The sequence below is a fragment of the Ictidomys tridecemlineatus genome, chromosome 1, assembly GCF_052094955.1.
Source record: "Ictidomys tridecemlineatus isolate mIctTri1 chromosome 1, mIctTri1.hap1, whole genome shotgun sequence".
NCBI classification, from domain to species: Eukaryota; Metazoa; Chordata; class Mammalia; order Rodentia; family Sciuridae; genus Ictidomys; species Ictidomys tridecemlineatus.
In genome coordinates, this window is record NC_135477.1 from 149,883,970 (window position 1) to 149,896,903 (window position 12,934).

Consider the following 12,934-nt stretch of genomic DNA (forward strand, 5'->3'; position numbering starts at 1 on the left):
TTCTTTTTGTGCCCTTACAGGTGGCTTGCCCTTTTCTGACCCACAACCCAGTGGCCCATTCCCAGGGCCACCTTTCTAGGCCAGGTCTCCCCATCTGACATGCAGCCTGCCCATTCTGAACCAGCTCCATCTGGAAATCCACTCACACCCCCTCTGCGGGTCTCTGACCTCCACTTTGCTTTCTGCTCCATCTTTTCCTCTCTGACACTTTTCTGTTGTTCCCTCAGCCAACAGCTGCTGTCCCCAGCAGAGTTGAAGGGAGCAGAAGCAGAGGGTTGATGCCAGGAAGCCCCAGTCATGAGTGGGCAACACCTTAGCTCACATTTTCACGTCTGTTTTATTATTTGATCCCTGTAGCTGGTCAGTTTTATTTTCCCATTTCTCAGAGGAAATATCTGAGGCTTCGAAAGACCAGACATCTTGCCCAAGTCAGCCGATTAAAGAAGCCAGGTCTCCTGACTCTAAAACCATGGTGCTTTCTACCTTACCCCTCTGAGGCAATTTTTTAAATCTCTTATTCCCTCCCAGATGCCTAGGGCAATTCCCAAAGATCCTGATGAGAGTGAGTGCTACCTATATTTTAATGTTCCCTGAGCAGTGCTGCCAAACCCAAGGTGAGCAAGTGACAATATCTGCCTGCCTACCTTCTGATGGTGCCCTTTCCAGAGCACCCTTGGAAGTTCTTAGCCTGGAGTCATCCCCAAATGGTGGACTCCCAAGCCTCTCCCCCACCTACCTCAGGCCCACCTCTCAGGTATTAGCACAAAGTCATCCCACCAAGGCACCATCCCCGTCCTGAGACGCAATGTGGCCACCTCCAGCAGCAATTCCTCTTGGTCATTTTCACTGTGACCCTGGGAGTGTGAACATTTGCAAATGGAAATGATCTGGGTATTTTAGAAGGCAGGTGCTCTCTGCATTGGAACAATTCTTGTCACCTCCTCAGGAAAATTAGCATGTAACCAAGAGCATCAAGAGGGCCAGGGATGGCTGGGGGTGGTGGTGCATGCCTCTAATTGAAGCAGCTTAGGAGAATCATAAGTTCAAGACCATCATTGGCACCTTAACAAGACCCTGTCTCAAAATTAAAAACATAAAAAGGGCTGAGGATGTGGCTTAATGGTAAAGAATCTTAGGTTCAGTACCAATACAAAAAAAAAAAAAAGGGCCAGGGTGGGACTACAGATTCCTTGTCACTGAATCTCAGTATCCAGCACAACTCAGCAAACAGAGTTTGATCAACCACAAGGACAAGATCCTTCTACCTGCCTTTGTCCTGTGGACTCAGGGTGCCATCCCCCAGGCCAGGAACCCACAGGCCCCACCATAGGACCCTGTTATCCAGCCACACTCTTTCCACCCCAGGCATTTTCTAGTGACCTGACTCCCCAGTGTGTGTCTGGGACCTTTTTGTACCCAACTGTAGGTGCCAATCTCTCACCCCCAACTCTACCCTAAGCCTGCCTCCCCACTCTGTCCCAGGTGACATGGCCAAGGTGACAGGCTTCAGGAAAACTCTCTCACAACGGAAGCAGAGCAGGCACCACCAGGGCTCTGTGATGGCCCATCTGGAGCAAGGGGTGCCAGCTTTTCTGTCCCTCTAGGGCCCACAGATGGTTCTGTCACGTCTAGGCCAGAGTGGTACAAAGACCTTGGCAGTTCTGGTATTCGTATGGCCAGGAATGATGCAGTAAAGAGTCCTAACTAACCACAGCAGGAAAGTAGTCCAAAGTACCTGCTACTGCCATTGCTCTGGGCCATGGTATGTGGTGCTGCCCTTGCCAGTGGGCTGCTCCCCATGCTGAGCTCCCTGGCTACCTCCCATGCCCACACAGCAGAACCGAGCCACTGACTGTGGTGCCCTTTGCAAGGAGCCAAAGGGCAAATCAGAGCAGACTTCCAAAGACAGGTCTCCACAATAGCGGGTCCACAGAGTGGCAGCCATGCCAGGCAAGGGGTCCCACATAGACCAGCCCTCAGAGGATCCAATATCAGCAGGGCCACATGCTTTATGGGTCTGCTGGGGACCCTCCTTCGTCTGCTCCCTCCAGGAGCCCAGGGGATCCTTGCTGCTGGGTCCAGGGAGACTAGAGCCACTGTGGGCCTAGATGTGGCCTCTAGCCAGGGTGAGTCTTCCTCTCCGTAGGTGCGCTGTGTCATGGAGGCCTGGGGAATCAGACTTCAGGAGCACCTCTCCAGCCCAACCCACAAAGGCAGGGAAACATCAGAGCAGTTGGAGTCCAGCTCCATGTTTAATGAGGTCCCTCCCGGTCGGCAAGACCCCCAGGGCTCCAGCTACTTCTTTTCCAGCCGTTGCAAGGACTGGGACTTCTCCTTGGGCAAGTCCTCGAGCATCAGGCACAGCACGTTGACGATCTCGTAGTACAGCTCCTGAAGTCTGAAAGATGCCACCGGAGGGGAGGGGACCTGAGGACAGGGTGGGCTCCCTGCCGCCCAGAACCCCTACCCACCAATGCTGGCTCGGGTGCATTCACCACTTCTGGCAGATCAGTGGGGTCAGTGAAGAGCAAGGACTTCAGAGAGCCACATCAGATGGTTGGCATCCTAGGTCCACTACTCTGCCTCTGGCCCCCTGGAGTGATTGATTTCACCTCACACGTCGAGCCGAGAGCGTGAAGAGCAGGAACTGTACAGTGGTGCCCAGTCAGTACCTGAACCACTTTTGAGCCCCAAGTGGACATTCCCTGGTCCTTCCTTTTAGTTTTGTCCAATCTCAGAAGCCCTCTAGAGGATTTTCAATGAGAAACCAAGCTAATTATGTCTATCCTTACTCAAGATCCCACTGAGGCTCCCCAGTGCCCACAGCCAGGAATTTATATCCTTCCTGCTCAGCTATGGCCAGTCATAACTCCAGCTAGGCTTACAAGCCCTGGCCAGGCCTAGCTCAGAGCTTCACATACATTTTTTTAAAATATAATTTTAGTGGTAGATGGACACAATACCTTTATTTATTTTTATGTGGTGCTGAGGATCGAACCCAGTGCCTCACGCATGCAAGGTACACACTCTACCTCTGAGCCTCAACCCCAGCCCCACACATACATTTTTACTATCTAATCAGACCAGTAGCTCCTTTGGGACAGGTGGGAAAGGGACAGAGACCTGCCCAAGGTCACACAGGAAGGTAGTGGCAGAACCAGGCCAAAAGCCTCCTCACTCCCTGACTTGCCACCCAGTATGCTTTCTCTGCCCCCTGAAAAGGGGTTCGAAAGGAGGCCCTGGAGAGATGAAGGAGCCAGAATCTCTATATAAGTCAAAAAGGATTAAGGGGGCTGGACGCGGTGGCGCATGCCTCTAATCCCAGTAGCTCAGAAGGCTGAGGCATGAGGATCACAAGTTCAAAGCCAGCCTCAGCAAAGTCGAGGTGCTGAGCAACTAACTCAGTGAGACCCTGACTCTAAATAAAATACAAAATAGGGCTGGGATGTGGGCCAGTGGTCAAGTGCCCCTGAGTTCAATCCCACAGTACCAAAAAAAAGAGAGAGAGAGAGAGGACTGGGGAGGGACAGCAGAGTTCCCCAGCAGCCCAGACTACATATTCATGGACTCTTGCACTCTCAGAAAGGCTCTAACCCACCAGCTTGCCCTACACATGGGTCGTGGATGCTCCACCCTCCCATGGTCCTCAACACAGCCCCCACTCTGAGGAAGCCCTGGGCACCAGGAAAGGCTGGGGCTGGGACTGACTTGTTGACAGTATTGTCCTGGTTGTCCAGAGTGGATAAGTAGACATCAATGAAGGGTAGGCTAGTGCCAAAATCATCCAAGACCATGGGGTCAGTGTGCCGCAGAGTCTTCTTGAAGTCCTCCACCAACTCACTGAAACTCTTGCCAACATTGCTCTAGAGAAGGAAGCAAAATGAGTAATGACAGAAAAGTGGCAGTCACGCTGCAAGGAGATCTGGGAACCTTCCATGATAGGCCCCTGGCAGAGGTCTGTTCCCAGCCCCAGGATGAGCCTGGACCTTCATGGGTGAGGTAACCTCATGAGCCACCATCATCAATGTGGGGCAGGTGGCACACAAAGGAACCCATGAGAGTCTCAGAGTGGCTAAGTGTGTCCTCCAGTCCTGGAAAAACCCCAGACACAGCCTAGACAGGCAGATGTCATCTCAGAGAAAAGGTTGAGGAGGGTCATACCAAAGATGAGGGGACCCAGCAGGGCGCCCAAAGCTTAGGCAGAAAAAAGAAGCAGCATCAGCCCTCACAGGTTTATCGTGCTTGACCCAAAACCTCCAGCCTGCTGTGTTAATTCCTCCTCTGTCTTCCGAAGTGTGGGGAAACCGAGATGGAGTGACACCCTGTCAGAGCCTCTTCATCCTCATCCATCCTGTGACCTGGGACTGGGCTGCCTAGCACCCAGTAAGCACAGGCTGAATGACCCAAAAGGCCCCACAGGGCAGTTCTGCCACAAAGGAGACGCCAACATTACAGCCCTGGACTCTCCAAGGGGGTCAGAGAAACAAAGAGACCGAGGAAGGAAAGCTCGGCGATGGGAGATACGGGAGAAGTACCTGCCTCACCTAAGGCCACAAAACCTGAGGCCACCTGCCCTCTCCACACCAGGGCCCTCTTCCCAGCCAGTACTTCAGCCCTGACTGTCCCTCTCTCTGTCTGCTGCCCCGCCTGGGGCGCTGCCTACCTGTGTCTTCATCAGCCTGTCCACTTCCTCCTGCTGCCGTTTCAGAATCACCTGCTTCTCCTCCATCAGGGTGACTTGCCTCTCCAGCTTCAGTTCCCGCTCAAACTTTTTGATGGAGTCCTAGTGAGTCAAAGGGTAGAGGTAAGGAGCACACTGCCCGTGACCTGGTCTCGCCCCTTGCCTCTTCTTGCCTGTTGTTCAGGCCTTCAGCACAAAGATCCACCCCAACAGAGCCAGCCCCCAACTCAAGCTGCCAACCCTCCTGTTGGCTAGGCAAACGCACAAGCTCATGGCCAAGAGGTGGCGAGGCCCAGGAAGGGCCCACCAGGCCACCATCACTCTGTTTCAGAGAGAGACACCGTTCTGCGTTCTCCCCAGAGGCCCGGCCCACACCTCTGCCTGTCGCACCTGGCATTCCCATACCCCACCCCCAAGCACAGCCTCACCTCCGTGTGCATGATCATCACCCCCACGAACATGTTGAGAAAGATGAAGGAGGCAAGCAAAATGAAGGCAATGGTGAACACCCGGCTCAGAGTAAAATTCCGCATGTCCAACTGTTCCTGGAGGTTTGTCCAGCCATCCACCTGTCCAGCAGGGCAGGGATTGCTGAGTACCAGGGCCCAGTGGAGCAGGCCCCTATCTCACCTGTGCCAGGGAAGTCCCCGATTCACTGAGGAGGAAACTGCCTCTGCCCCACATCAGCCTTTCAGCCCCTCTACATGGTGGCCTGGAAACGCAGGACACCTCTGGATGGAGACCAGCATGCCCTGGGGTCTGTCCCCTCAAAGTCTGTCATTTTCCTTGGGAGGACATTGCCTCTTGCTAGTCCCACCTTTGAAAAGACTCCACTCTTTCAAAGAGTTCAACAGTCTGGAATTCTGGACTTGGGCCTTGCATCCTGATTCTTGGGTGGGTTTGTAACAGCCTGTTTCCAAAAAGGCTATGTAACATGGGTTTCATTCATAACTTAAACTTAATCCAAATGAAGTATCATTTGAGGACTCTGACAAGTTTGACGGCCTTGTGGGACATATGGGAATGCTACACGGAGTCACAAGATCAGAGACCGAGATGAATCCCTGGCCTCTGACTCATGCTGGAAGGCCAGCCTCCACCTTCCCCAGGCTCAACTAAGTACCTGAATATGGGGAAAGCCCACGTTAGACCCTCACAGCCACCTGCTCACACCACCTGGCAGTCCCATAAGGTCCCCGCCCTCTCCACTGTTCCCAAACACAGTACCGTGGCCAAGCTGAAGAGGGTGAAGAAAGACAACGCCAGGCTCCCCCAGTTATTCAGGTCACCGTTCTCTACAATTCCAAACAAGCAGAAGCCCAAGATAGCAAAGATGTACATCAGGACAAAGAGGAGGGTGAGCACAGAGGCCACGGTGTAGACAGTCTGCCCCACGGCAATGATGAGCGTCTGCAAGGCAGGGACACGCAGCTAGGCCAGGGAGCCAGGCGGGACATCTCAGAGGACAGAGATCCAGTCTGCCCCAGGTCACAACTGTCCCAGCATCTGGTGCCATACCTGGCACACAGCATGATGAACAATTAGTGGTCGAATGAATGAAGTGAATCAGAAATGTGCTCAGATCGAGGGCTGCATCCATCTAACTGATTTGCCAGAATCGAACATCCCTTATCAGTCACCTAGGGGCAGAGGGTACACAGGATCCCAGGTCATGGATTTCAGGTCACCACAAACCACTCCCCATCTGGCTCTGAGGACATCTTAGGGTATCCTGCTCCTGATTCTCAGCTGAGGGCCAGCCCTGGTTAGAATAGAGAGGTCACCTGCAGGTTAGAATAGAGAGGGCCCAGAGGAATGTGGCTCCCATTCTTTCTGGACCCTGCCTTTGAAATCAGGTCCCCAGGCTTCCCTCTGTGAAGTGGGATCTGGCTTCCCCAGCACATCGTGTGACTCCCCATCATTCGTTCTCCATTCTCTGGAGTTTTGCATGCAATAAGTGCTCCATATGTGTTCACCTACCTCAAATGGTTTCACAGACATAATTTCAAGGTAGATAGATATTATCAGTTTTCCAGGATGAGGGGTCAGAGACTGAGAGGAGCAAACTGTCTTGGCCAGGGTCACACTCCAGTATAACAGCAGAGCTGGGACCAATTCCAAAACCCTTTGCCTCATGTCACGACCTCCACCCGCCAGCAGCCCTGAGCACAGAGGCCGATTAGCACTAGGAAAAGGGGTACTTGTAGCTGGACACAGGACAGTGAAGTCTGGACAGTTGAGGTACTCCAGGAGGCAGAGACACCCCCAGAGCCCCAGGCTGCCCCACATGCAGGATGGTTTGGCAGGAATGAACACATGCCCGTTCATTCTTCGTCCCCCTGGGGGAAGAAAATTGGTGTTTTCAGATTCATTCCAAAAGAGCTGACTATTAAAGGAAAAAAAAAAAAAAAACACTATCTCTCTCCCTGCTAGACAGAGGCATAACTTCTTCCCAAGGCCTGGAAAAGTAAACCAGTAAGTGCTAACAGGAAACAGGAAACCCAGCAATGGCCTGCAAATTCAGTCTGCACAGGTGGGCAGGGGGCGCCCGAGTGGCAGAACCTGAGGCATGTGTAGAGGGCTAGGGAGAGGTCTGGCTGGCTGTCCCACCTCCAGGCCAGCCCACCTGAGGACACAGCCAAGCAGCCTTGAGAAAAGTAGTTGTAATAAGGTCACACTCTCCAGTGGGACCCCCACTACCTGGTTGAGGCACAATCCAGGCAGCCTCTTTAATGAACAGATCCAGAAAGGGACAGAAATTGCCAAGTGCAGTAACACACCTCTGTAATCACAGCGATATGGTAGGCTGGGGCAGGAGGATTATGAGTTCAAAGCCAGCCTTAGTAACTTAGTGAAGCCATGAGCAACTTAGAGAGACCCTGTCTCTTAAAACATAAAAAAGGGCTGGGGATGTGGCTCAGTAGTTGAGCACCCCTGGGTTCAATCCTTGGTACCTTAAAAAAATAATAAGGAAGGAAGGGAGGAAGGGAGGGAGGATTGAAGAAAAGAAAGAGGCAGAATTCCAGTCCCAGGGGATGGCCACCCAGGTCCCCACAGGTCAGGAGATCCTTCGCTGAGGAAGTTCTGGGCTTTCGAGGTCTGTAGCCTGGCCTCGAGTAGATATCTCGTTTTAAATTTCCACATTCTTTGGAGAAGCGATACCCAGCATCCAGTTCCGTTCTCCTGGGTCCTGGGTCAGCCACAGCTATTCTCTTATGCCTGGGACTTTTGGGAGTGGTGGCCAGGGCAGGTGGCCAGGTCAGGGTTCTGAGAGAGTCTTCCTGGGCAGCCCCTGGGATAAGGGGGAAATGGTGGGACCCTAGAGAGGTGGGGAAGAGGAAGACGAAGCTGGGCTCACAGCCAGCAGGGAAAGTTGTCCAGATAAAATGCAGATGACCAAGAGCAAGGTGGCACCCAGCTAACAGAATTCTCTATGTACAAAACAACAAGGAATGATTTCCTCGAGGAGCAAGTTTTTTGCCATTAGGTGGAGGGCAGAGTGTCATTTTAATGAATCAGGGGTGGAGAGCCGAGGATGTACCAGAGTATCAGCTCTGTTCGGGGCTCCTTTAGACTTTCATTCACACACATTAGCATGGAGGTGCAAGTCCCCACCTCCAGCAGCTCCCAGCTCCCTTGGCCAGCAGGCCAGACCAGCACACAAAGCCATGCAATCCAGGGTCACCTTTGTTCCCCTGTGAACCCAGGTCCCGAGACATTTCAGAGGCTACAGTAGAGCCACAGCCAGGGCATCAGTCTCCAAGGCACCACTCTTGGAACGCATGCCTCTGGTGACTGACAGAAAACTCTAAGGCCAAACCTGGGATAAACATTGGTGTACACGTGGTGTGTGCGTGCCCACGGGTCTCTGAGGATGTCTACGAGGACCAAAGACTGAGCAGGGGCCTGGATTCATAAGAAAAGCCTGGCTTGCTCCAGGATATGGCCCTGGGCCACTAGGGAGTCTCCCTGGGCTGGAAGGAGGTGCTGCCCCTGGCAGGCTCTCAACCTTGGGCACCTTCAGGTCTTTGCCTGCTGACCAGCTGCCCCCACACAGCCAAGACCAGTGTAGCTAGAGCCCCTGGCCTTACAAGGTGCCCAGCTGGGTCACAACAACTTCCTTCCAAGATGAAGGCCCTTCTGCCATCAGTCCTTCTCCCTGCGTGGTCCCTCAGCCCGCCACCCACCTCTCCCTTCCTCACGTGACTCCCTCAGGGGTTTGGCACCCATGTCCTACGGTGCCTTCTCTCCCGGCTTCACCTAAGCATCCCCTCTTACCTGAGATTACCCTAGCAGCCCTCTCCAGGGAGCTGCCTATCCCTCACTGACCTGGGATTCAGGGGGCCATCCTCTGCCTCGTCCCTGGAGCCCCTGACTCCATGGGCAAAGTCCCTATTTCTGGGCATGGCCAAACTTCTGGCTTCCCACTCCTCCTCGTGACTTGAAATCTCTCTTCCAGGCTCACTACCTCCTTCCCCACCCCATCTTGAGGCCAACCCCCCGGGGATCTTTGCAGATGACACATGATCTAGACCACTTCCTCCCTGAACGTCCTCATCGTTAGTGATTCTTGAAGCTTTTCCAGGCCCCAGGAAAAGCTGAGCTACTCCTCCCTCTGATCTCTCTCACTCTGAGGCACCCCCACCGGTCTGACCCCTTGGACCTCCAGTCTCCTTTTCTATCCACCTGTCTTACCCTCAGCCCTACCTGCCTCCAACTCCAATACCCAGCACCTCAGACACTTCCCTCCCCCACTTCTAGGTCACATCCCAGGGGCTGTCCCTGACCCATGAAGATGGGATTTGAAGCAAAAGGTGTCGTGACTTGAAGTGCCTTTAGAAGATTCATGCCTGCTGCTGAGGCACTTCTGCCCAGGACACCCGGGAATCCAGATGGAGGCTGACGGTGGCAGGGATGAAAAGACGTGGACAAGTCAGCAACTATTTAGGGGGCCGCGTGACAAGACTTTAAGAGAGAAGAGCCAAGTTGACACTCAGATTTATGACTTGCCTACTGAATAGGAGTGGGGGACACTCTCCACCAAAAGATAAAATAGTGGAGGAGGAGCCAGGGTTTGGGGACCTGCGGGCAGAGGTGGGGGCAGGTGATGAACCTGCAGTTAGGCACGCGCTTGAGGAGCGCATGAGCTGTTCAGGAGGTGACTGGGTCTGAAGGTCACAGACAGAGGCACGGGCAGGTGGAGAGTCCTAGAAAGCAGAAAAGATCCTCCAGAGAGAATATGCAGAGGGCGGAGGGAAAGAGAAGGCAGGGCACGGTCCTGAGGAAAGAACGCCACCAGAGGTCAGGATGAGAAAGAGAAGCAGTGACCAGGCTGCCCAGGGAAATGGCCACCGCATCTGGCAACCTCGAGAGGCTCTGCGCTCTGGAGGGAGGGGAAGAAGTCAGAGCTTAGTGAGGAAGTAAGACTGGGGAGGAAAAGGGGCGGAGAGAGGGCTGGACACACAGGCATGTGACCACATGAGGGCAAGAGATGAGGGACTGGGGGGGGGGGGCTTGCTCCCAGGCCCTGTCCCTTCTCCCCCTAGGACCAGGGCTGGCTATCACAGCAGGATACGTGACACACCCTGACTGGACAAATAGGCCCAGGCCAGCCCCTTCCTGGAGAACAGCTGCCAGGACAAACACGGTGTATCCAGGACGCATGCCTGCCAGCCCAGGTGAGGACAAGGGGTCAGCTCCCAGGCTTGTTCTGAAAGCTTCGGAGCTCAGGCAAGGCCAAGCACCCCATGACTGGGGCAACCCAGGAAGACTTCTTGGGGGAAGCAGCGCTTGCTGGGCTGCTCAACAAAGTGAGGAGGCTTCCCACTGAGAGGAGCAGTAGTCCTTTGGCTGTCTTGGTAAAGCAGCCACTGGCCCAAGTCACCAGAAGAGCTGGAGATTCCTAGGTGTGTAGTTCAAAACATCTGTCCCATAAGAAAGTCAGTCAGTGGCTGGGAATGGAGCTCATTGGTAGAGTGCAAGACCCTGGGTTCCATCCCCAGACCACAAAACAGGAAAAAAAGAACAAAAGCTAGTCACTCTGCAGCATGGGACAGAAGTTCAGAGGGCATCTGCTTCAGACACTCCTTTCAATCCTCAGCCCTGACATTTAGCTGCTGAGTGACCCTAGGTCTCAATTTATTCATCTGTAAAATGGAGCTAATAAAATCTTTCCTGCCATTGTTTATCTTAAGATTTCGACCAAGTATTCCTCCTAACCCTCCCACTGGGATTGAACCCAGGAGCGATTATCATTGAGCCATATCCTCAGCCCTTTTTATTTTTTATTTTGAGACAGGGTCTTGATAAATTGTTGAGGTTGGCCTAGAACTTGCCATCCTCCTGCCTCGGGCTTCTGGGTCTCTGGGATTTTAGGCATGTGCCACCAAGTCCAGCGAATCTTAAGATCAAGATAACAATGCCAGTACAGGTCACCCCACCACACAGAAGGGCACATGAACTGGAAGACAGCAGTCAAATTACCTTTTCTTATGGGGCTGGTGGCAGTGTGGCCTGCAGCCTGACCTCCCAGCACCCTGGCACTCCCAGGGCACTCACCCTGATGCCTCGGCTATAGGGGATGAGCTTGAGGATGCGCAGGGACTGTATGCCCTCGGCGATGTTGTGGTAGGGGTAGTGTTTGCCCTTGATCTTTCGGAGCAGATAGGGAATGAAGATGATGATGAGGATGAACACATCCAACATGTTGTAACCATCCTTCCAGTAGTCGATGGGGTCTACGTAGACCTTCATGGCAAACTCGGAGGTGCAGATGGACACAAAGATGATCTCTGAGATCTGCAGGGGGTGGCAAGGGTTGAAGAGATCCAACCAAAAAGCAGAGCCCCACAGTCCCGGCCCACTCCCTGCCTGGGCGACCCAATCCGGGTCACCCGCATGCTGGAGAAACCCAAGCAGAGTCCCTGGCACACAGAGCGCTCCGAGTGTGCCCGACTCCCTCCCCTTTGGTGTCTTCTGTTTGAAATGAGGTGCTTGGGAATAATGACTGACTGTATGGGCCCCAGTCAGTGAGAGAGGAGAACGGGCCAGAGAAGCAGTTGGAGGCCAGACCACTGGGCCCTGGAGCCCAGGCAAGGACCAACCCCACTGTCATCTCAGCCTTGAAGGATTTTTAGCAAGGAAGCGATGAGAACTGATATACATTTCTTTCTTTCTTTTTTCTTGGTAGTGCTGGGGGTTGAACGCAGGGCCTTGCACCTGCTAGTCAGGCACTCTACCCCTGAGCTACATCCCGAGCCCCACTGATGCTCTTTTTTTTTAAGATTTATTTTTTTATATAGCTTGTGTGTGTGTGTGGTGCTGGGGATTAAACCCAGGGCCTCGTGCATGCAAGGCAAGCACTCTACCAACTGAGCTATATCCCCAGGCCCTAAGATTTATTTATTTATTTTTGCTCTTTTTAAATGTACATGACAGTAGAGTGTATTTTGACATTTTACATATACATGGAGTATAACTTATTCTGATTGGGATAACTTATTCCATTCTTGTGGTTGTATGCGATGTGGAGTTTCACTGGTGGTGTATTCATAGATGAACACAGGAAAGTTATGTTTGATTAATTCTACTATCTTTCCTATTCCATCTCCCCTCCCTTCCCTTCATTCCCTTTTGTCTAATCCAATGAATTTCTACTCTTCCCCTCTCCTGCTTGTTGTGTGTTAGCATCAGCATATCAGATAGAACATTCGGCCTTTGGTTTGGGGGGATTGGCTTCTTACACTTAGTATAATCATCTCCAGAACCATCCATTTGCCAGCAAAGTTCATAAAGCCATTATTTTTATGGCTAAGTAATATTCCATTGTGTACAAATACCACATTTTCTTTAACTGATGCTGATTTTTAAGAAATCTGGGCTGCTGCTCAGTATAAGAGAAACAGCAACTAGAGGTGGGGCAGGGAGGCAAAGGTGAGTAGCCTAGTTAGTCATTGCAACAGTCATCCAGGGTGAACCAGATATGTTGAGGGGACAGTGGTGGTATGGGAGAGAAGAGGACATGTTCCAGATAGCCTGTGTGGACAGTGAGGATAGGACTTGATACTGAACTCCAGGATGCACGTAAAAGACAGGTGGCCAGCAAGACTCCTAGGTTTCAGAGGGAGTGACTGGTAAGCAGCCAGGTGAAGGGGACAGAGAAGGCTTCTGGAGGGAAAGGTTTTTGAATGTGTGATCTTTTAAGTATAAGTCATAGGTGGTCACTGGAAATTGGACCTCAGTTCACACCTCTCA

The 12,934-nt window shown here is 52.6% G+C and overlaps 1 protein-coding gene across 1 annotated transcript in view; it reads right to left on the reverse strand.

Moving 5' to 3' along the window:
* Positions 1–2,228: 2,228 nt before the first annotated feature.
* The window catches only part of Catsper3 (cation channel sperm associated 3), a 30,297-nt gene continuing 19,591 nt past the window's right edge, over positions 2,229–12,934 (reverse strand). Inside the window, exons 3-8 of the mRNA XM_078022513.1 lie at positions 11,240–11,479; positions 5,909–6,091; positions 5,110–5,250; positions 4,664–4,783; positions 3,709–3,863; positions 2,229–2,398 (exon numbers count right to left, since the gene is read on the reverse strand). Coding sequence (XP_077878639.1) covers positions 2,296–2,398; positions 3,709–3,863; positions 4,664–4,783; positions 5,110–5,250; positions 5,909–6,091; positions 11,240–11,479 — 942 coding nt within the window. The 3' untranslated portion in view covers positions 2,229–2,295. The remainder of the gene's footprint in view (positions 2,399–3,708; positions 3,864–4,663; positions 4,784–5,109; positions 5,251–5,908; positions 6,092–11,239; positions 11,480–12,934) is intronic.